General features: G+C 41.1%; 1 protein-coding gene across 7 annotated transcripts in view; it reads right to left on the bottom strand.

Annotated features, from left to right (window-relative positions):
* The window catches only part of PEAK1 (pseudopodium enriched atypical kinase 1), a 112,555-nt gene that overhangs the window by 10,052 nt on the left and 81,149 nt on the right, over positions 1 to 21,354 (bottom strand). For 6 of the 7 annotated variants that reach the window (XM_027657819.1, XM_027657825.1, XM_027657822.1 and 3 more), the window contains 3 exons: positions 16,474 to 16,590; positions 14,492 to 14,688; positions 6,589 to 7,337 (listed from right to left, as the gene is read on the bottom strand). In XM_027657819.1, coding sequence (XP_027513620.1) covers positions 6,589 to 7,337; positions 14,492 to 14,688; positions 16,474 to 16,590 — 1,063 coding nt within the window. The remainder of the gene's footprint in view (positions 1 to 6,588; positions 7,338 to 14,491; positions 14,689 to 16,473; positions 16,591 to 21,354) is intronic. The other variant, XM_027657826.1, reaches the window with a different exon arrangement.

Raw genomic sequence — 21,354 nt, 5'->3', positions numbered from 1 at the left:
TGCCTCTGCTGTGCCCATTCCCTGTTCCTGATGCCTCTGCTGTGCCCATTCCTGAGCCACTCCCACTGGCCTGCAAGGCAAACCCCAGCTCTGTGTTGTCAGCTGGATCATTCCTAGGAAATTCCAGTCTACTAAACCCACCCCAAAACAGAGTTATGCTTTTCTGTCTTCTTTGTCTTTCTTCCTACTATTCAATCCTAAATCTATTTTACTTCACATTAAGGTGACAGTCCTTCTCCCTGCTTGACTGAATAAAAACTGATCCCTGATTCCCATCCCTTTACAGCTGGGGAAGGCGGAACTTTCCCCCTCCTCTTTGCTTTCTTTTTGAAAAAAACCCAGCCCTTACTTCTCCTGCCTTTATTCCTAATCCTCCAATTATTGGTGCTCTCTTCTGGATTCTCCCCATTTATTACATCTTTCTGAAGAGTGGTATAATGAATATAATATTCCAAGGTAAGACCTTTCCAGCATCAAGCAGAGCTGAGCTTTGTATATAATGATCCTTGGAACACTTCCCAGGAAAAGAAGCTCCATTAACTCCACTGCTCACGAGCAGTGTCCACTCTGCAGTCTGAAGCTAAAGCAGGGCCAAACTTTCCCCAATATCAGTTCTTAAAGATGTTTTAGTTTCAGACTCTTCTCTTTATATCAATAAAACAGAATTTAAATTATCAACAAACCAGAAATTAAATACTAAATAATAATATGATTAAAACCAATACTAAAATGACTGCATTCATGAAAAGAGTTTTTTCCCTCCATATTCTGCTGTTAAGGAATATAATCAATATGGGCAAAAAAAAAAATCTAATCCCACAAATGCCCAATGGTGATGGCTTTTGGACACTTTTCCTTCTCTTGTTTAAGAGAGAGAAGTAGATGGATGCACAAACGTGGATGCAGTATCTACAAAGAGAGCTGAGATGTGATGAGAGATGTATTTTCTGCTTCTTGCCTTTTGTTTACAAACACCATGAAGTGAGAAGCGGAGGAGGCAGCTGGGTTATTTCAGGCTGATTAAACTGCTGACTACACAAACACCAAAATTGGTACAGCAGGCACTCTGTAATCACCAAGGGGAAGGGAAAGCTGGGCTGTCTGGAGGCAGCACCCAAACCTGGGGTCTAATAACAAATCAGACATCTGCCTGAATTCATAAAGCAATTTCTAGAAGACAGACCTGCAGTAATCTGATGTCCCTGTAAGAGGCTACTCTTTAGGTACATCCTGGGGTTTTATACTGCAGTGTTCACATTCTGATTTACAAATATCTTGTTAGAATGGGGAAAATGTACTGAAAGCAGTGGAGACAAACTTAGTTTTCTTATTGATCTGTTCAAAGACAGTTTATAGAATTCAAATTTTATTTATTTCCTGCACTATGCTATCATTTTCTGAGTTGCAGTTTTTCCTTGGAACTCTATTTTATATTACCATTTTGCAATGGAGTAGTGAATACTTGTGTTTAATACTATCAATGGCTAATCATTCTCACCCAAGCATTTCATATTGGAATAACACCATTATCACCTCAAACTGTCACCTGAATGACCAAGATTTATAATTTTCAAAATGGTTTGAGTTAGAGGAAGTTCTGGGACCAAAGTCTGGACTTACATTTGAAAAGATTTAGGGAACAAGTTGTGACATTTTGATGGCCTTCCTAACAAGTAATTTTGACTGCTTGTGATGCATTGCTAAAGAGTGCACACAGAGCTGCTTTTCTGTTTGTGATGGTTAAATGCTGTGTCAAAGCTGTGAATAAATGTACAGCCCAGTTTCCTTTGCATTTTTAAAGTTTTTGTCTGTTCCAGTTGTCTACTCAAAAATATGGAAATCCTGTTGCCTTTTACAGACATAATATGTTTTGAACGCCTATTTTTTGGCAGAGGAAAAAAAAGTGAAAATATCTAACACCCACAGAAAGCAGGATCAATCAGTCCTTTACCCTTTGCTTTAATGAGCTCCATCCAGCTGAGCTGTGGAGATATGGTATGTGATAACAGCTGAAAGGAAGCTGTTGATAAGGGCTTGGCCAGCCTTATTTCTAGAGCTGATAAAGAGCTGGTTGTTCAAAAGATGAGGCAATGTTGGTAAAAAGCCCTTATGATGCAAGAAAGCCATGAGAAAAAAGAAGAGGTACAAGTAGGAAGGAATGGAAAGTATCCATCTTCCTTTTCTCTGGAATGCACGGTCATCATGTATCTTTAATGCATCCATAGAACTGAACTTCTGTCACGTTTACAGGGGCAGGGCAGGTTTCTTTACATCCTACCATTTCAATTTTCCCCCCTGCTCCCAGCCCAAGAAGCAGGATTTGGATGTTTCAGAGCTTCTACAAACTGTTCTGCATCAGCTTTTATTTTTCCTTTATGAGTCCTGTAGCCTACTGTGCCATCAGCTGACTTTCACTTCCCCAGCAGGGAATCTCATTTCCACTCTGTCCTATGCATTTTACAGGGCATCAGTGAACTTAAAGCACGATGAATATTGTGGGAAATGAATTTACAAGTGCTGAAAATGAGAAACACAGAAGATCACAAAGACTGCACCATCTGTGCTACTTTGTTGTATTGCACAGAGGGACAACTGCAAATGAAATTCTGTGTAGAATGAAAGCTTGCTAATCCCAAATTGATAGCTTATTCTTGGCACAGCCTTGTTTTCCGAGGAGGCCAGTTTGATATCTGATTGACCTCATTTTCTTGATCTGGCCTTGGAATAGAGCTTTGACTTTTTAACGATGTGCCAAAATACAGAATTCTATTCTGCCGTGACTGAACTCAGAATGGGCTCGAAGTTGAATGTACATTTTATTTTGATCTGAGGCATGAAGTTCTGGGATGACCTTAAATAACACTTCTGTCAAGAAGCTCCACTAGGAAACTAAATTACCAAAAAAACACCTCAGCACACTGTGACAAACTAAACGTAACTAGAAAATAATTGTCAGCTGCAACCAGGAGACTGTCAGCCAGGCTCAGCCCAGCACTGCTCACTTCTGCACTGCTCTGTTTTACAGCTGGGACGGGAGCCTTACAAGAAATCCTCAGGTTTTACTGCTAGAAAAACTTCTGCCTGCCCTGCAGCAATCAAAGCAATAAATTTGAACTGCTCCTTTTGAGCTGTTTGCACCCTTGCAATTCCTGCCATCCCGATGAACAGCACTGCACCACGTGCCCGTGGCCAGAGCGAGCCCCGCGGGTTTTACGGCTCTGCTGTTCCCTGTGCACTCGGAATCACGTGTCGGGCTGGGATGTCAGAGAGTTTCATATTGAAAGTGGAAGTAGTTTATGTCACCGACATAATAACCTCGTCTGTTACTCATTCTGAGTCATATATTTATTTTTTTAATAAAAAAGCTCCCTGTGACATCACTGCCTTATTCAGTCCCCGTTGGGACACTGAGAGCTGAACTCACCCAGTCTCGTGTGTGCAAAGAGCTGCTGCTCTCTGCTTTTGCTTTAGTGTAACCTTTTCACCACATATTTGGAATTACTGGTAAGACTGTGGTTTCAGGGGAATGTTTATCCATATTGTCCCAGATCTACCAACTACTTAGGAGGTGGTACTGCACTTAGTGAAAAAAAAACCACCTCAGGGTCTGGAACTTTTTGGAAACCTTTCTTGTAAGGAAGCTTTTATTTTTCTGTTAGAGAAAGTAGTTTTCTGATCACAACTTATGTACTGGTTTTATTTATAATGTTTCAGTCAAAATAATTTCCACATGGCCTCCTGCAACTTTTTTGCACAAGGTGTTTAGGACAAGATTACGTGAGAGTGAAGCAAAAAGCATAATACACTGTTGTGAAACAACACACCCCTGTAAACATTTCCTCTAATATCCACCCCAACAGAACAAGTTGTGCTCATTCTCCACCAAATTTATCAGAGCATCTTTTGCTGGTGAAACCACCAGAACATAAAAGTTCATCTGTACAAAAGTTTTGTTCTTCTAAATTTAATTCAGCAGTAGTCAAATGGTTAAAGCTGAATTTTTAACAGTGCTTTTGTAGTTCTATTTTTGGAGCTAGAATATTAAATTTTTTTGAAATTTGTGCATTAACACCATTAACACCATTTACGGGGTCAATCTCTTGTTTTCTATGAAGAGAATAATAATTATAAAATCTCATTATCACATTTTTTCTCAGATCTAATATTAAAATCACAGAATTTAAGAACTGTCTGTACTGTTAGCCAGTGTTGCTTGGGTAGTTCTGCAAAACTCAAAAGAGCTACATAAATTCACACTGCCTGAAGATGTGGCTCCATGTACACTTTCAAAATGCATTTCTAAGACTTGATCCAAAACAACAGGAAGACCATATTTTGGATTCAATAGGCACATTGGTAATTTTCATCTCACTCTTTTTTCCATCCTGTTTTGGGGACGAGGGATTTCAGATGGCAGGAAGACACAGCTGATTTATTGAAGGTAGATTATGATGTAATTTGGCTCACACAAAAAACACCCACGGTAGTAAAAACTGGCGTATTTGTTAAAGCTAAATTCCCCAAATCTCTGTGTAATGTCACAGCAATCTGTTGTTATGAGCTTTTGGACAAACCTGAGCCTGCACTGATGGCTTGTAAGTAAAAGATCAACCTGGGGCAAACATCTTCCCCCATCACATTAAGTGCCTGGGAAAGTACTTTCAAGAGTAACTTTTCCTCTCCTTGTAACAGCACAACAGCTCACAGTGACCTTGAGCTCAAGGATGTTCTGTGGACACCTCACTCACATAGTGAAGTGCAATAAATGTTGTTAGTCTGAGAACTATTTTTAAGACACCTGAATTATGAAAAGGAAAATTTAGCACCTATTTGACCATGTTACATTGCTGTTCCTTCTTCTCACTGCCTTTCTACAGGGGAAGTGTATTTAGGAGGACAGCAGATAACAAAACAACAACAGGTCTTGCCAGTCAGGGAATGCTTTAAAGGCCCAAATGTGATGTGCAAAGAGGTGTCACGTTAGTGACAGCTTGAACCTGCCTTTAGAGAAAAATACCACGTTAGGCCCTAGAAGCAACCATTTGGAATTAAAACAAAACAATCCAAGCCAGTAAAGAGTAATGCCAGGGGGCTGATTCTGCAACCAGAGCTGATGGCCAGAGACACATTCACGGCCTGGTTCTTCCTTGGCCACTTTGTACCAAGTGGCATCCACAAGACATCCATGTTTCATTTCACATCTTTTGAGGTCCTTAATAATTAACAAAATATAAATGGTTATGCCCAGAAATCTGCCTTAAAAAGATGCCTTTTCAAGTTTTGGAAAACTATCAGTTGCACCAATTTGACCTTTTATTTTTTTCGTATCTTACTTGCAAACAATCACACAGGAGTGGTAACAATATTTTGTTCCTGTAAAGCACCACCCTTGTGAGAATGTCAGTGTGCTCTGTAAGAAATAACTCATCAGGCCTCACACATCCGTGTCGGGTAATAAATGTTTTATCTCAGTTTCAACAAGGAGGAGTCAGAAGTTTGGTGATTTACTCAAGGTCATCCAGGAAGCCTGACAGAGCTATGAGTCTCAGCTGTCCTTCTCACGATCTTCCTCCCAGATAAGCATTGAGAAATGCAGAGATACAGTGCTCAGGAAGAACTACCTATATAAAAGTCCATAAAGTAACAACATCTAGTGAGACAGCTGCCAACTAAGCATTAATATATTAGCAGTAAATCTAGTAAATTTTATTTCTTTAATGTGTTAGCTGAAGAATTTATAAGGCAACACTGATGGCTGTAGACAGAGCTTTTGAAAGGCTGGTAAGGAACACTGGTGAAAATGTAAGACCCTGTATGGGAACATAAGAGATATATTAGCCTAGAATTTACACTTAGAATTACACGGCTCTGAAAATGGAAATTTTTCAGTTTTTTAGGAAATCTTTCCTAACTAAGAATGACGACTTAAGTTCCTCCCCATGCAGATGAATCAAAAGGACTTTTGCATTGTGAGTTTGACCCATGTTAAAATAATTCAGCTTTTCTTTCAAAATGTCATTAAACAACAGTAAAGACCGAGATGTGTTTATTTTGTTCCAGTAATTTTGGAACTGCAGTAAAAACATGAAATTAAACAGCAGATACCAATGCCACACATGGCTCTTGACAGAATCATAGAATCAGCTGGGTTGGAAGGAACCTCAGAGATCATCAAGTCCAACCCTTGATCCAACCCCGCTGTGGTTCCCAGCCCATGGCACTGATGCCACATCCAGTCTCATCTTAAAAACCTCCAGGGATGGAGAATCCACCTCTTCCCTGTGCAGCCCATTCCAATGGCTGATCACCCTCTCTGGAAAGAAATTCTTTCTAATATCCAACCTAAACCTCCCCTGGCACAGCTTAAGACCGAGCCCTCTTGCCTTGCTGACAGTTGCCTGGGAAAAGAGACCAACCCCAAGAAGTAAGAGCCTGTATTTTGGGCAACCTACTTTTCACCCAGCGCTGCTGCCAGCAGCACCCACGTGTATTCGTAGGCCCCGTCACTACTGGATGTGGTGCAGAGCGTGGTGGTTGTCACATTCTGTCACTGATGCCCGGGGTTACCATTTTTCAGGCCCCTCTTACCTTGACTGCGTAATTGTTGAGCGGATCCTTGGCGTAGGAAGCCGGGTAGTAGACGGCGTCGCCGGCCTCGCAGCAGGGCTTGTCGCTGGTCAGCCGGAAGTCGGACCAGCTGTCCACCCCGAAGCGCAGCTGGTCCTTCTGCCCGGCCATGAACAGATCCTCGCATTTCAGCGCCAGCTTCTTCAGGGAGTCGGCGTGGAGGCCTCGGATCTTACCCACCACCTCCTCCCGGTTTTCGATCCCGCGATAAAGTGCTTGTCTCTGCGGCTTCTGCACCCCCCTGCCCTGCCTGGCCTGCGAGAGGTGTCTCCCCGTCAGAGACTCCATGCTGTTGGAGCACCGGTCCTTAATACTGATAGTGGTTAGGCTGGAAACACTGTTCGTGGCCGACGTGGTTGCCCTCAGTTTCTCCGTAGGCCTGTCCAAGGAATCTCCGGACTCGTTGTCCAGCACCTTGAGCTCCAGGCTGACGGAGGAGCAGGCGCTGCTCGCTTCCCAGTTGGTGTCGATGTCGTAGGTGGGATTGGCCATGATGCACAGGTTGTTCTCCAGAGCCTGCTTCTGGAGATCTCTGGGAGTCGGCTCCGTGTTAGCTCTCAGGATTGTTTTCTTTGGCAGTGGAGGTGGGGTTGGCTGCAGGTTGTTCACTGTCTCCTGGTCTACGAGTCCTCCGAAGGCAATGGCATCATCCAGAGCTCCCTTGGGTTGCCTCGGCTGTTTTGGAGGGATCATGGTTGCTCTGGACTGTCCTGTGGAATAAGATAATAGTAACAGAACATTAAAGAACTTTGCATCTGCTGCTCATATTTGTGCTCTGCAAAGAATTTTAAGGCAAAAAGTAAAGCTGACCGGGACCCTCCCAATATTTAAAAAACCCCTAAATACATATATGAAAAGATGAACTAATTACTAAGCAAAATGACCAAATCAGCATCCCATCCATGTCATTACATCCAGCCAGTCCTGATTTGACCCTGGCATATATATTAACATCAGTGTCAGTGCCAGCAATGCTGCCACTTTACCTCCCACCTGATTAATGACAAGAAGTGCAAGGAAAAACCAAACATCAATTTGGCACTTTGGCCAAAGTCCAGTTTCAGCAATTACACCCAGCCACCCATAATTTCTTCTGCACTCAACTATAATATTATTCCTGACTTCCTATTCAGATGTGCCAAAACTATGGGTAGACAGCAGTCCATAAATTCCCATAAATTGGGAAATCTGCCAGAGAGGCTGAAAATCTTATTTCAGAATGGAAACCAGAAACCTTCAGACACAAATAATGTAGTTTGGATACTTCTGTGGTCACATTGGGAAGTTAGGATTGCCCCAGCAGATTCACCAGCTGGAAACAAGGAAATTAAGCCTATTTTCACTTAGGTTGACAAGTGTGTTCCCATTGAGAATAGAGTCGTGTTTTGACAGAAATATTTTTTACCCTACAATTTAAAACTCACACCCCTTCCCCCAGCTGTAATTTCTCTAACACATTTCCCTTCCTCTCTTGCCATGGGTACCTTTGTTGGCAATATTGTGTTCATAGATAATCTGACCCGGCTTCAGTCAAGAAATTCCAAACAGCAGGTTATGTACACACAAGCACAGAATTTCCACTGACTGACTGCTTTCAGACATCTGTGTGAATCCAGGGAAGATAAACTTCCTGTCATGTGCTTTGAATGGCTTTTATAGAGGGCAATTATCTTTTATAAGTGCCAGAGTCCTTGGAAATGAAGAACAAATAAATGACAATAATATAATGGAAAACAGAACCTAATAAACAGACAATACAAATGACCAACTTGCTGCTCTGGGACAATTAAACAGTTGTTACTCATATCAAAATGAGATCTTTCCACTCTTAATAATCAACTGCTACTTTCAGAGAAATTATTTTATAAGCTTCCTGCTACTCCTGGGAGGTTCACTATCACAGTAAGGTAGGAAGCCAATTTTTACAGTTGCAACACAGCAGACATGAAAACAATAATTGCAGTGGAGCATCTTTTCTAATAAGGGAACAGACACCTGGACTATTTGACTGTTTATAACATGCTGAATCATAACATTGTTTAGGCTGGAAAAGACCTTAAAGACTGAGTTCAACTGTTAAACTACCACTGCCAAGCCCACCAATCCTTGTAAAGAGAGGACTGAGCTGGAATGCTGAACCAAACTGGGGGATCTCAGATTCAGATGTGAATTACATCACTTCAGTCCATTATTAATAATAAATGACTTTGCAGTCTGTTAAAAATAAAAGATAACCTCTTTTACTTTTTAAGATACGTTGTTATAGTTTTTCTGAATATGAAAGAATCCTAGATCCACTTGGCCAAGGATGCACAAAAACCTGGAATGCTGGGTTAGAACGCTGAAATGATTTCAAAAGATCAAAGAGGACTGTATTATTATATGTATCCACAAACACAACAGCCTTGCATCCTACATTTTTAACAATCATTCTCTTTTCAGTCATTTCAAGGAGACAACATCACAAATGGAAGTTCTATCTCTATCTTTTGTTTAAGCTCCAGAAACCCTCAGAAGAGCCTTACGGATTTAATGATAAGCCTGGCTCTTCCAATGCTTAAAAAACCGAATTTGGAGCAGGAAACTCTATCAGCTTTGTACATACCCGATCTTCAGGGAAGATTGCAAATCATTTTCAAGGTTGCTAAAAGAAATTTAACACTCAGGGACTCAGGGGACTCCACTGCTCCTTTGTGATCGTGGTACTGCAGCCAGAGAGCTCTACAGTGGCAGCTCTGCCTCTCACTGCTGTGCTGCAGCCTCTGACCCTGGGGCCAGTCGGGCAGTACAGGAACTCTGTCAGAAATCTCCCCTTTGCAGAGGTGCAGAGTCAAAGGTAGAATTGATGTCTGCATGCCAGACATGCATCCAGATGCCACAGCTTTTTCCTTAGTCCTGAGACGAGTTCATTTCTACTTCATATCCAATTTTCTTACTCATCCAAACACTTGCTCTCTTCCACAACTACTTACTCTTACCAAATCTGTGACCTATGTACTTCTCCCCAGCAGCACTGTGTTAAAGATCATTGCCTATTTTTTTTATCCTTCCCCTCTTCCCCACTATGCTGAGACAGCCTGACTGCTGGGGTGGGAGAGAGGACACTACTGCAGGAGGATCTGCTAATCCAAGGACTGCACAGATGCCAGAGAGAAACAACAAGAAAACAAAGGAGAGCAAGATGCACATGTGAAGCAGCAGCAGCAGCAGGAGCCCTCTCCAAGAAAGGTAAGATTTATAACAGTGTTACTGCTCCATTCTCTTGTTTTCTTTCCTGGCCCTGCCCTCCAAAAGCCATTCATACACAGGAGGGCCCTGAGACTGCAACCAGTGCTGCTTTTGCATTGGAACTGTGACATCCAAACAGAATTGGGGAAGGTTTTCATAGCCAGAAGCGATTTTCTGCAGGAGTATGGAGGGGGTGGCAGGATCCAGAGAACTGCACCTACAAGTCGTTCTGTAGTCACTGTTTCAAGTATTCTCAGCTGAGGAAAATGAGTTTGTCAAACGTGCCACGTTACAGTTGTCGTTTCTCCCCACAAGAACAAGTTTTCCATATTGAAATCTACCCATCTGTATTACACAGTTGAAAAGCTTCATGTCTGTGCTGTTGCTGTGCTGAGTTCTTAACACTGTACATTTGTTTCATACCCACTGGGCCAGTCTTTCCAGCTCAGCTTTCCTGAGGCAGGAAACTTCATTTTTATAAATTCATTGCCTAGCAAGAAAAAAGCTGTCTTAAATGTTGTCCCTGTCAAAGGCACAATAATATTCTGCTGCACAGAAGTACCAGCAATGCATTTATTTCTTTTTCTTGCCTATCCTTTCCTTCTCTCCTTGCATGCCTAAAATCATTGTTTCCTTACCTACTGCACAGGCTCACCAGCATTGCAAGGTTCAGCCTGAGCCACACTCTTGGGAGGCAAGTGAAAAGGCACAATATTGGGCTACCAGTTACAGAGAGCTTTGAAGTGGATTCCAGACTGCTCAATGACAGAAAAAAATTTAACTCTTTATAGACAGCAGCTTTCTAGAGAGCTTTAAGTAATTCTACAGTTCAATAACATCTTCCATTACAGAATCTCACTGCACTATTTAAATATTAATGCTGAAGTCTCTAGACACCATGCAGAGGTCTGAAATTCTAAAAGAGCTCTGAAAAAGGCATTTAAATGTTATTTTTCTGGGTAACTGATTTATCATCAGACTTTGCATTGCAGCCTGTTGATGTGAGTGGGTGAACCTATCAAATCTGACATCACTCCTTAATAAAACTCTTACCCTGACTGATAAATAAAACCAAACCATGAAAAAAAACCACAAGGGCACAAGGTGCCTTCCAACCACTGCAAAAGCTCCCAGCACACTTCACAGCCCCCAATCCAACAAATGCTGCACATGTACACCACTATTCCATAACATTGTTCAGTACAGAGATTTCCATGAAATCCTGCAATACACTCAGTTGTTTACTCATTTAGTGTTAATTTAATAGATTAAAATCTCACCGAGATATGTAACAGAGAGGAAAGCTGACATTTGTTAACTAACATCTGGGATGCACCTCCAGTTTCTCAGCAATAATTTGAGACTGGGCACAGGTCTCTGGTAATGGGCTGCAGATCCCAGAAGCTTCAGCTTGTCTGCTGGGTGACTTGGCAGGTCCTGCTGCCCACCCTCCATCACAGCACGCTGAAGGTACTACCTGTGCTAATCATATATTACACAAAATGCACCAGACTGGTGTTATAATCACTGTCTGTCACTGAGCTGTCAGTTTTAGTCAGCAATGATTTCAGCACCTTATTTACACTGCCCTGGTCTAAGTTACTGACTGGGGCAGTGCTCCATGGCAGATGCTGTGATCTGGGATTTTTTCCAATGTTAGCAATCACAAAACCTAAAAACTTATCCTCCTTTTTGCCCACTTCTTTAAGTGTAAAGAGGGAAGTTGCTGATAATGAAATAACCTATTCTTTTTTCAATGACAGAAATACTATCCTGAGTATATTGAGAATACCTTAATCTACTTACAGCGATGCAAATTCAATCAACTCAATTTCCCCAACAAATTCAGACAAAGACAGAACAATTTAAAGGTTTGTATAGGAAAGGCTTTTAATTATCTAGTCTATTGTCTTCCTTATCATCAGCTACAGGGCTTACCTGAATTAACTTGTGTTACAATAAAGGCCCCCATTATAAAAAGAAATATCCAGGCCCTATCTTACACATTTGAACATTTGTTTCTGCATCTCGATTGAGCTGGCAGCCCCTGGAGTTTGTTAAATCAGCTGATACCAGAGGTATCCCTCATGACAGCTCTGCTCACCCCACGAGCATCCACACCACGATCAAGGCAGACTCTTGCTTTGATAAGCTGAACACACTGAGTTTCCTGAATTAGTCCCCATGAAGTGCTTGCCACAATACAAGGCATTTGCAAAGCTGTTCTTTAGAGCCTGTACAGTTTCTTTAAACATTCTTCTCAAATTGTGGCCACAGCAGTTGCAGGGAAAAAAATGAGACAGACAGAACCCCTCTCCTCCTATTGAAGTTTTCTCCTATTTGTACAGCCAGGAACAGTCTTTATTCCTGTCATCATGGTGGGACCTCTTAAAAGCCCCAAGTCTTTTATATTGTACCTGATTCCCAGCAGAGAATCTTCTGCTTTGTAAGATTTGTCTCTTGGAAGGCCAAACCAAATATACTTGAGGGCAGTACCTGATATAAACTATTACCTGACTGCAGAGGACAATTTACCAAAGCTTGCAGTTATTTCTGTTCGTGAACTTTCACTTGACATGTGAGAACTGAAGATTAGACATTTATCAGAGTAGTAACATATTATCTGCTTTTAAATAAAAAATATAGAATATGCATCAGATTAGTATTTAAAACTAATATTGTGCATTATGCTGCAAATTGAGATGTTCACATGATTTATTTTACGAACTCCTAACTGCACTATGTAGCTCCAATTGCAGCTGGAGCAAGAGTCAAATGTGGTGTAACTTCTCATATTATCCTTTCTTCCAGTTTCACATACCAGTATTTGTTAATTCTACAAAAGATAAGACTTTGCTGCCTAGGTGATGCAAGATGTGGAAACAAGTAGGAATTATTCTCTGTGCCTACCTAGGAATCTCTGTTGCCATCAGAACTAGAAAGTGAGGTTGTTTGAGTAAACCAGAAGAGCTTTGAATGGCAGCCAGAGAACTCAGTGCCATTTAGGGAAGCATTGCTCCTAACAACAGGCAGCCAGGCTGAGCCAGACCCAGGCAAGCCTTAAAGCTGACTTAACTCTTTCATAACTAAAATTTCCTCTGTTGACAGTAAAGCTCAAAGTGACCCAAGGATGAGAAGATTTTGAATAAAATGCCAAGGGGTTCAGTTTTATGTGGTTTTGAGAGGGAACATTCAAACTCTGGAACAGGGCTAACACAAGCCAGGGCTGATGGAAGGGATCACCACAGTGTTTGGTTGGAAGGGATCCCCTGAGATGGTCGGGCAGGGTCAGCTGGAGTGGGTTGCCCAGGATCGTGTCCAGTCAGATTTTGAGTATCTCCCCAGATGGAGATTCCACAACTACTTTGGGTGACCCTTTCCAGTGTTTAATGGCATTTTATTTACTGCATGGGCTAAATGTGCTGTAAGCAGCTCTGAGGGAGCTACATCTACTGCCCAGATTCTGCCTGCATGGAGCTATCTCCTAAATACAGAAAATACAGACACAGATAAAATGAAAATAGTTCATTAGACCTTTGAGTAATTCACCATAAAAATATAAATTTTAGTTTTCCTCCTCAGAGGAAGAGATTCTTGGTAGGTGTTAGTATCACTCTTGGGTGGGGTATTTTTCTACTTTATGCTTTACAAACGATATCTAATGAGTGTTTTAATAGCAGAATACACTCATAAGTTCACCGCTTATTCACATTCAAGCAAAAAAATGCAACACTATCACTGACTGTCTAAGGAATGCAGGCACCTGAGGGTTTAAAATTTAGCCCTTGATCCCTGAAACATGTGTGGACATGCCAAACCCCCTGCACTCATGAGCCATCTCAACACAGCCAGTTTACTCTTGGCCAAGCACTTAAGAAGTTGGTGTGTTTACAGGGCTGGGGTGTTACTGAAAAACATGTATTCAGATATCCTGGAACGTAAATAAATGAGAGATTTTGTTCTTCTGTACTTCAAATCAAAATGCTTCAGAAAGTTAAGTTGATAATATTGATACTGGATATCAGGAGATGCTTCTTTGTGTTGCTCCCTTATCTTCCAGAGAGGCACTGCATCCATGTATCTTTTTAATATGAGTCAGGAATTTAGTAATGACAGGACATTCATACCTTATTATGAAGGAGCATTCAGACTAGGATAAAAGAGGTTTCAGTCAACAAAAGATGGTTACAAATATTGTAGCAGTTACTGATGCTCTAAAATAAAAAGTCCTATCTTTTGTTGAAGTTTGGAAAAATATTGAAATCTATTTACTGTTTCCTAAAGAAATTAGGTCATTTGCTCTGTATTTTAAACTTCTTTGACAAAATTTCTCCAAAAAGGTAAAACAATGTGTCTTTTAAAATCATTTGAGATGTTTATCACCAGGACCAATTAAAAGGCTGTTTTAAATTACAGGAAAACAAACCTCTGAGTTTGTTGAATCCTCACTTTCTTGTTGTGATCACAGAAGGAGACAGCATAACTTTATTTTCTACAAATCAATATTAAAGTCAGCCTTTAAAAGCTCCCCTTATGAAGGTGCATTGAGCTGTTCAGAAGAAAAGGCTCCTCACACCCTGGAAAGGGATCCAAAATCAGATCCAATTGATATTTTCTTCCCTGAGAGCACACTTACCTAAATTGCTGTACGTGGCACTGCAGGTATTTAAGTTGGGAGAATGTGGAGCTTCTTCTTTCTCCTCCTCCCCCAGCGGAGGACGCGCGGACGACACCGGAATGACGGAGGCGCTGCCACCATTGTCCTGCTTCACAAACACGGCTCTGGGGACACGAGGGGACAAGTCCTCCAGGGTCGTGTCATCGGGCACTTGACTGAAACAAACAGGACAAAATCACCTGGAGATCAAAGCTGGGCATGAGATTCTCCTGGCAAAATACCAGGTGAGGCATTTTCAGGAGGGGGAATGAACCGGTAAAGAAACAAGTTCTTTCGCCCTCCTTTGTTAAGGACAATTTTCTACAGTTTTCCTTCATGAGAAGAAACAACTTGTGACTGAAATAGTAACGTGTTAGTTACTATTACACTAATTATAATAATCCATGGAATATAATAATTAATGCCTTTGATAGCAAGGCATAATAAAATGTTTTACAGCTTGGCTACAATCAACATCCGTGCACATACATACGCAGGCATGACCCTGGGTAAGACGTGTGGGACTCAGGGCAGCAGCAGAGTTTAAGGTGCTTTTTTACCAATTGGAACAATTGTGCTTTAACCAAAGATAACAAGGTATAGCAAGGGGGGGGGGGTTAAGTCCCAAAAAATGCATAAAACTTTAATGCTAGATTTTCATATGCTTGGTAGGATTTTGGGAACCGACACTTTGGGCAACACACCTCATCTAAGCCATGATTAAAATCCACCTGCATTAGGCCAACTGCAAAAGGCCATGAACACATTCCTCTGGGCCTGCTCTTAGCTAGGAAGTTTCAATCAAATGGTGATGACTTATAGCACAAAGCTCTGAAAATTGTGGATTTAACTGGTTTCCACAGATATATTTATTGCAGTATAATTTAAAAATTATGCATTATATGTATGAAAAAATGGTCGAGATCTAATAACCCCCCCTAATCCTATTGAAAATATAGCAGCAATTATCAGTAATATGCCACAAAAAAATGTTAGAGCAAAAATATTTCTGTGCCTTTACATTCTCTCACTCACAGAAACAAATACTCATTACAGCCAAATGTGCTGTTCTCTAGTTCTCATTACTATAGCCTGATCAAATCCAACAGCAAGAATTTTAACTACTTGTGACTTCCATAAGGGGCAGGAGTAACACACTTCCATCAGAAGATGATCACCACATCATGTATCTGTACAGATACTTATTTTTTGTGCTAAACATTTAAAACTTCCGGACAGAGTTAACATAAATTACAGGCATATTTGTCTCTACGGCAAAGCCAAAATCCTGGAAATCAAGGTACACAATCTTCCAGCAATCCCTGACTGCAAAGGTTAAAACATGCCAGTCCTTTGCATGACACGAGCTCCAGGACGGTGCAGTGAGCACATGCTGTTTCTGCTCAGACTCATGAATTTGAACTGCAGGCTGACACAAACCAAACTCATTAGAACTTGTTAGTAAAAGAGAAAAAAATGGCATAAGTTCAAAAAGATGTAATCTTTAATCAGCGAAACCTTTCTTTGTTCCATTTTAGTACCATGCATAGGAATGGTGTGAGGAACATTCCATGTGCCATAAATATATCCACATTAAAGAGTTAACCTACTGTAATTTCAGAGTAAAGCAGACATAAAATTAAAGCAGTAACGAGGCTCTCAAGATGAGGAGAAATTTAACTAAAGACTTGTAAATAATATACATACCTGCATTCCTCAACAGGAATGTTTTCTTTAAGAAGAAATAGGTTCTAACAGCTTTACAGTTCTGTCATTGCCACAAACCAGAAGTTATCACATCTCAGAGTAACTTTTTTAGTATTGCTTGGTGAGGTACAGAACATACTCATTCTCCAAACCAGTCACATGCAAGCACATACACTAAACCTAAGCTCAGAAGCCATTTGCCAAAGTAAACCAACAGCTAGAAAGGAAGGAAGAAAAAAAAAATACCAACTCACCCACTGTACTCACTCACACAATTCCCCATTAAAGGAAATTCTTTCAGGGCCTTCTTGAGTCTTTTAATCATGTCTTGAAACTCTGGCGAGCCATTGATTCCACAGTGTTCTGGTGTGCTACAAGTTGTGCAAGCTGTGAGCAAGGGCTGAACTCTGCACAGTGATACACCTACTGCACCTTCTGTTTACCTTGGGGCTGGGCCCTGCCAAAGCAGCCCCAGGAAGCCAGGCAGCCCCAGCCCTGCCTCCTTAACTCTTCCACTGCCTCCCTGAAGGAAAGCCAGGGCACAGGCTGCTACATCACTGCTTTGGAATGACAGCTATGGCCTTAGTCATGGTATTACTTAAGGAAAAGCACGTTCAAGTTTCAAGAGGAGTTTTAAGAACTAAGACTAACCCACTGTTAAAAGTAAGTGAGTATCTCAACTCTGCAGTCCGTGCCTCAAAAGAATACATTTTAAAGCCCAACAGTTCGATGGCAGGTCATGAAATCCATGGGGAAATGCTTTCCAGGATCTAAACACCAAGACTGAGCGACCCAGCTCACAGACACAGTGCAGAGACCCAGCAACCCTCCATCAGAGCTGGCAGGACACAGGAGGAACAGAAGGAGAAACCATCCTCACTCAGGGGGCTACAAGAACCAAATTCACAGTTGCTTTTGCTTCATGAACGAAACAGTTAAAACAACTAGTTTTCGAGAAGAGAAGAGAAGAGCAGCTGATAAACAAGCAGTTCTCTGAGATTAGAACCATTAAAGCCTCATTTTGTATTACTTTCTATCTGCTTGTTGGTAGCAAGTGATACTTACAGCTATCTCCTTATTTGGGATATTTATAGCTATTTTGCCAGGATGGATTCTTTGATGCCTTGCATAAGAGCACATATTTAGCTTCTACCATAGTGGGCGCAGCCTCCTCTGTCCAAGTCTTTTTCTTTTCCCTTTTTTTTATTTCAAAAACAAACTTCATAGGAAATTAATTACCTTAGAGAACTCTGCTCCTTCGGGCACAAGAGGCTGACACTAAACAACTATTCAGTTACTGGAGGAAGCAGCCCTCTGCACGCAGAGAACATGTTTGTTTTCCTAAGAAGCTGAGATTATGTGCAGCAAAAAAACTTGCCATAAAAATGACTGTCCTTCAGATAACACCCCACTGAATTCAGATACTTGTCATTCACATGTGCACAAGCTCAAAACTGTTTTAAAAGTGTTATTTTTCTGCAGGGACAAATGCCCCTAACTCCTTCCTTCAAGCTCTCCTCCTTCACAGTTCTTGGAGGATTGCCAAAGGTTGATGTGGTCTAACTTGTCTCAGTTTTTTGGGAACAGCAGAATCCAGAAAGCTGCCTGTGTAGTGTGTTAATTCTGGTGAGGACACTGGAATCACAGCTATTGTGTGACCTGTGTCTTCCTCTATTCAGAGCACATCTACTCAATTACAGTGAGTAATAAACAGCAAGGAATAGGAGGGAGACAATGTGCAATGCTTATAAGAAGTGATTGTGAGAGTGTATTCCTGAGTGAGGGTCAGGTCTAGAGGCCAAGCTGAGGGAGCACAGTTCTGTGCATGACAGCAGATAAATCCCAGTGGCAGGAATTAGTGACAAACACAGAGAAAAGCTGATGTGGCCTTGGACCCAGCAGAGATCTGATCTCCTCCCTGAGCGTGTAGCAGCACAGCAGCAGCCACTGGCAGCAGGATAGTTTGGGATGACAAGGAAGATGCCTCAGTTTTACACACACACAGCACCAACTGTGTAATTTGTACATATATTTACTGTCAAAGAGAGCACTTTGAGATCCCCTCAGGCCCTACACTTTTGAGCTAATAAAGCCAATCTAAAGCCTACACTGACTGAATAATGCTGGAGAAAAAATGCAGGGAGGTTAATGAGTGGAAGGAGGTCAAAGGCCACCTTACCCAGCAACTTCTCCTCAGAACACAGAGCACTTTATTCCTGCAAAACACCGAGCAGAGCCCATCAGTGCCCACGTTCCAGGGTGCACTCTGGGTACAGAAAACATTCCAGTGGCTCCTGCAGTTCAGTTCCTCATCACCACCATTAGCCAGGAACAGTTACCCCCAAGAGGAAAGTGAAACAAACTTCTAAAATTACAACCTGAAACAGCTAAGCCATAAAGTTCCTAATTCTGATTATTTAGAAGCTGGCTTAGTTTTGAAGTATGAGAATTTATATTATTTTTTTTCCCCCCAAGTCTTGTATAATGTGATGTTTGTATGGATAAAGGGTATACATTTGATAATCCAGTAAAGACATCCTGCTAAGCTCTTTACTGTCACTGAAACTTAATGGCAATGAGTTCCACAGATTAACTGTGTCTTATAAAAAATATATTTTTCTTTATCCATTTTAGGTTCTCACTCTTTCCATTTTACAAACTGTATTAGACGAGTTAAGAACAATAATACAAGATTTACCATTTCTTAATCTAAATTTATAAAATAATAAATGGTAAAATCCCTTCTACTTGGTTCCTTAGCAGTCCTTGGTGTTTATGAGTTCTCACAGAAAACGTTACCAAACTTATTGCTTAATGCACACACAGCATTTCCAATTCTGTCAGCAAAGAGATGTTCCAGAAGAAAATGTCACATGTTTTTAATTGATGAAATAGTGTAAGATAAATGGTTAATGCTTTTAAAAGCACTGCTGATAAAGCTTGCTGACATCCAGATAAAAGCAAACCAACACAGATTTGACAAGAAGGGAGAGCTGATCCACCTAAAATTTCTCCCATTTCAGTAGAGTTGCTCAAGCAAGAAATTTCTTTTCATCTATAACATCCTTGCATTCTCCTCATCAATTTGTGCAAGCTGTACTTGAAAGGTTTTGGATTCAGGTGAGAAACTCACCCTAAGAATTAGACCAGAGCTCCTCCAAACTGGGAAGGACTTTGTTTTAAACGGAGCCCTTCTGTGATTTGACAGATTTTGTTATCTTCCCAAGTAGTTTCTGAAGCAGCTGTGGAATCTGCAGGACTGGATCAGTGACAATGCTGAAGTGGAATGTGGCAGTGGTGGTTATTCCTGCCTATCTCTGGATGTAACCCTGATCTTAATATATGACCACATTTTTGAAGAACAACGATTCCCATTGTTTTTACTGAGTGATCTGTCACAACGTTCCTATTCCTCTAGACACAGAGCTCAGATCTACTGATTACAAACTCAAAGCCTTTTGCAAAAGTTAACATAATTTTAGGAATTAGATTGGTAATCCCAACTTTAGCTAGGAAAAAATGCTTCCTTACCTGAACCAGAACAAAATGAATATACAGACTTCACTACCTGAAGGAAGTATTTCAGTTTGATCTTTACTTCATCCAAGTCTGGGCCAAAGATCCCATAAAGGAAAGTTATGGCTGACTTGTATCTGAGAGAGGAAACTCTTTGTTTGACGTGTAACTGCAATGGGAGTGGCCGTGCACAGGGCACTTGCACCGGGATTGGCAAAACTGCCACCTAAAGCAGTGAGGGAAATTCGGGATTAGCAAAGCTCTGCCACCTAAAGCAGTGAGGGGAGTTGGGCTCTGAGGCTGATTCAGTTCAGCCCATCATGCAGACAGCCAAGGAAGCAGCAGGACACTGAGCTGCACTTTGCTTTTGGGAAACGTCTCAATCTAAAAAGCTGCTGCTGGGTGTGAGCAGAGATGTCTCAATGAAGGAGAGGAGAAGCCTTAATCTCATGAAACTCCAATAGCAACACTCTGATCTATGAGTAACAAAGCCTTTGAAGAATCTTTTTATTAAACTTGTGTGAGTGGATTGCACACTGTGCTGTACCACCTCCATCAATTACAGTGACTCAGGCCAGAAATATCATCATGTTATCCTTTTAGAGGTCAGTTTTAGGTTTTGCCTGAGAACAACTGCTGCTTCATGAACTACAGGTGTTCTGAGAACACCTGATTTTCATTCCAATTAATGACAAAGCTGACATGACTGCTGATTTTTAGCACAAATTAATCCATCTACAAATTTTTGGCAAATTTAATATATCATTTGCTAGCTCCTTTTGAACCAGCATATGTGTGTCCTGGCATCAAACAGAAGGAAACAATCACATGGATAAACCAAAACCAAGTTCCTTTGGATAACAGAGAGATAATTTTCAGCTTTCCAAAGAACTGAGTATTTTGCAAGTGCTGTTCAAAGGAAGAACTGCCCTTTCTAGTGATAACTTCAAATACCTTCAGTCCTTTTGTGGTTATCAATCTTTAGCAGCTTTGTAAGCCATTGCAAAGTAAGTAAATACTGCATCTTATTTAATTTGCTTTCAAGACCTCCCAGTAATCTGCCATTTTTAAAGCTTATCTTATTTTCCAGGTCATCAGTTTGGGGTTTTTTTCAGTGAGTTTACTGTTCTTGGCATCCTGAGTTAGGGAAGTGTCCTGTTCACTGATCAGTATCTTCATTCTCCTCTAAGCCTCTGCAAGCTTAACCCAAGATTTTCAACATCTTTGTCATGCACTTATTTTAGCCCGAATTATCACCAACCTCATAGTAATACCTGAAGAGCTCACACAAACCAAGCATAGCATCTCATCAGTTAAGTCTCCTGCTTGTGCAAAAATGGAATTTGGCAATCCTGATTCTCACCTACCGGGATATTAAAAACAAAAGCCAAACCCCTTAAAAATCAACCAAAAAACCCAAACCCCTCATTTTTTGGTACTATAAGGTTTCACTTGGTCTTTTTAAGATTATTAAAAATTAATTAAAAATCCCAAAATAATGCAAGGCATCAAAGTACCTGAATATAAAAACTAAAGGATGAAGCTACTGACTGTCCAGTGTTCCCACAACATATTTCTGAGCATCTCAAGAGTACTTCCTTTGAAATGTGTAGAAACAA

Source organism: Corapipo altera, unplaced genomic scaffold, assembly GCF_003945725.1.
Source record: "Corapipo altera isolate COAL_440 unplaced genomic scaffold, ASM394572v1 308, whole genome shotgun sequence".
Classification (NCBI taxonomy): Eukaryota; Metazoa; Chordata; class Aves; order Passeriformes; family Pipridae; genus Corapipo; species Corapipo altera.
Note: the sequence above shows the minus strand (reverse complement) of the source record. Positions and strands in the feature narration are given on the sequence as shown.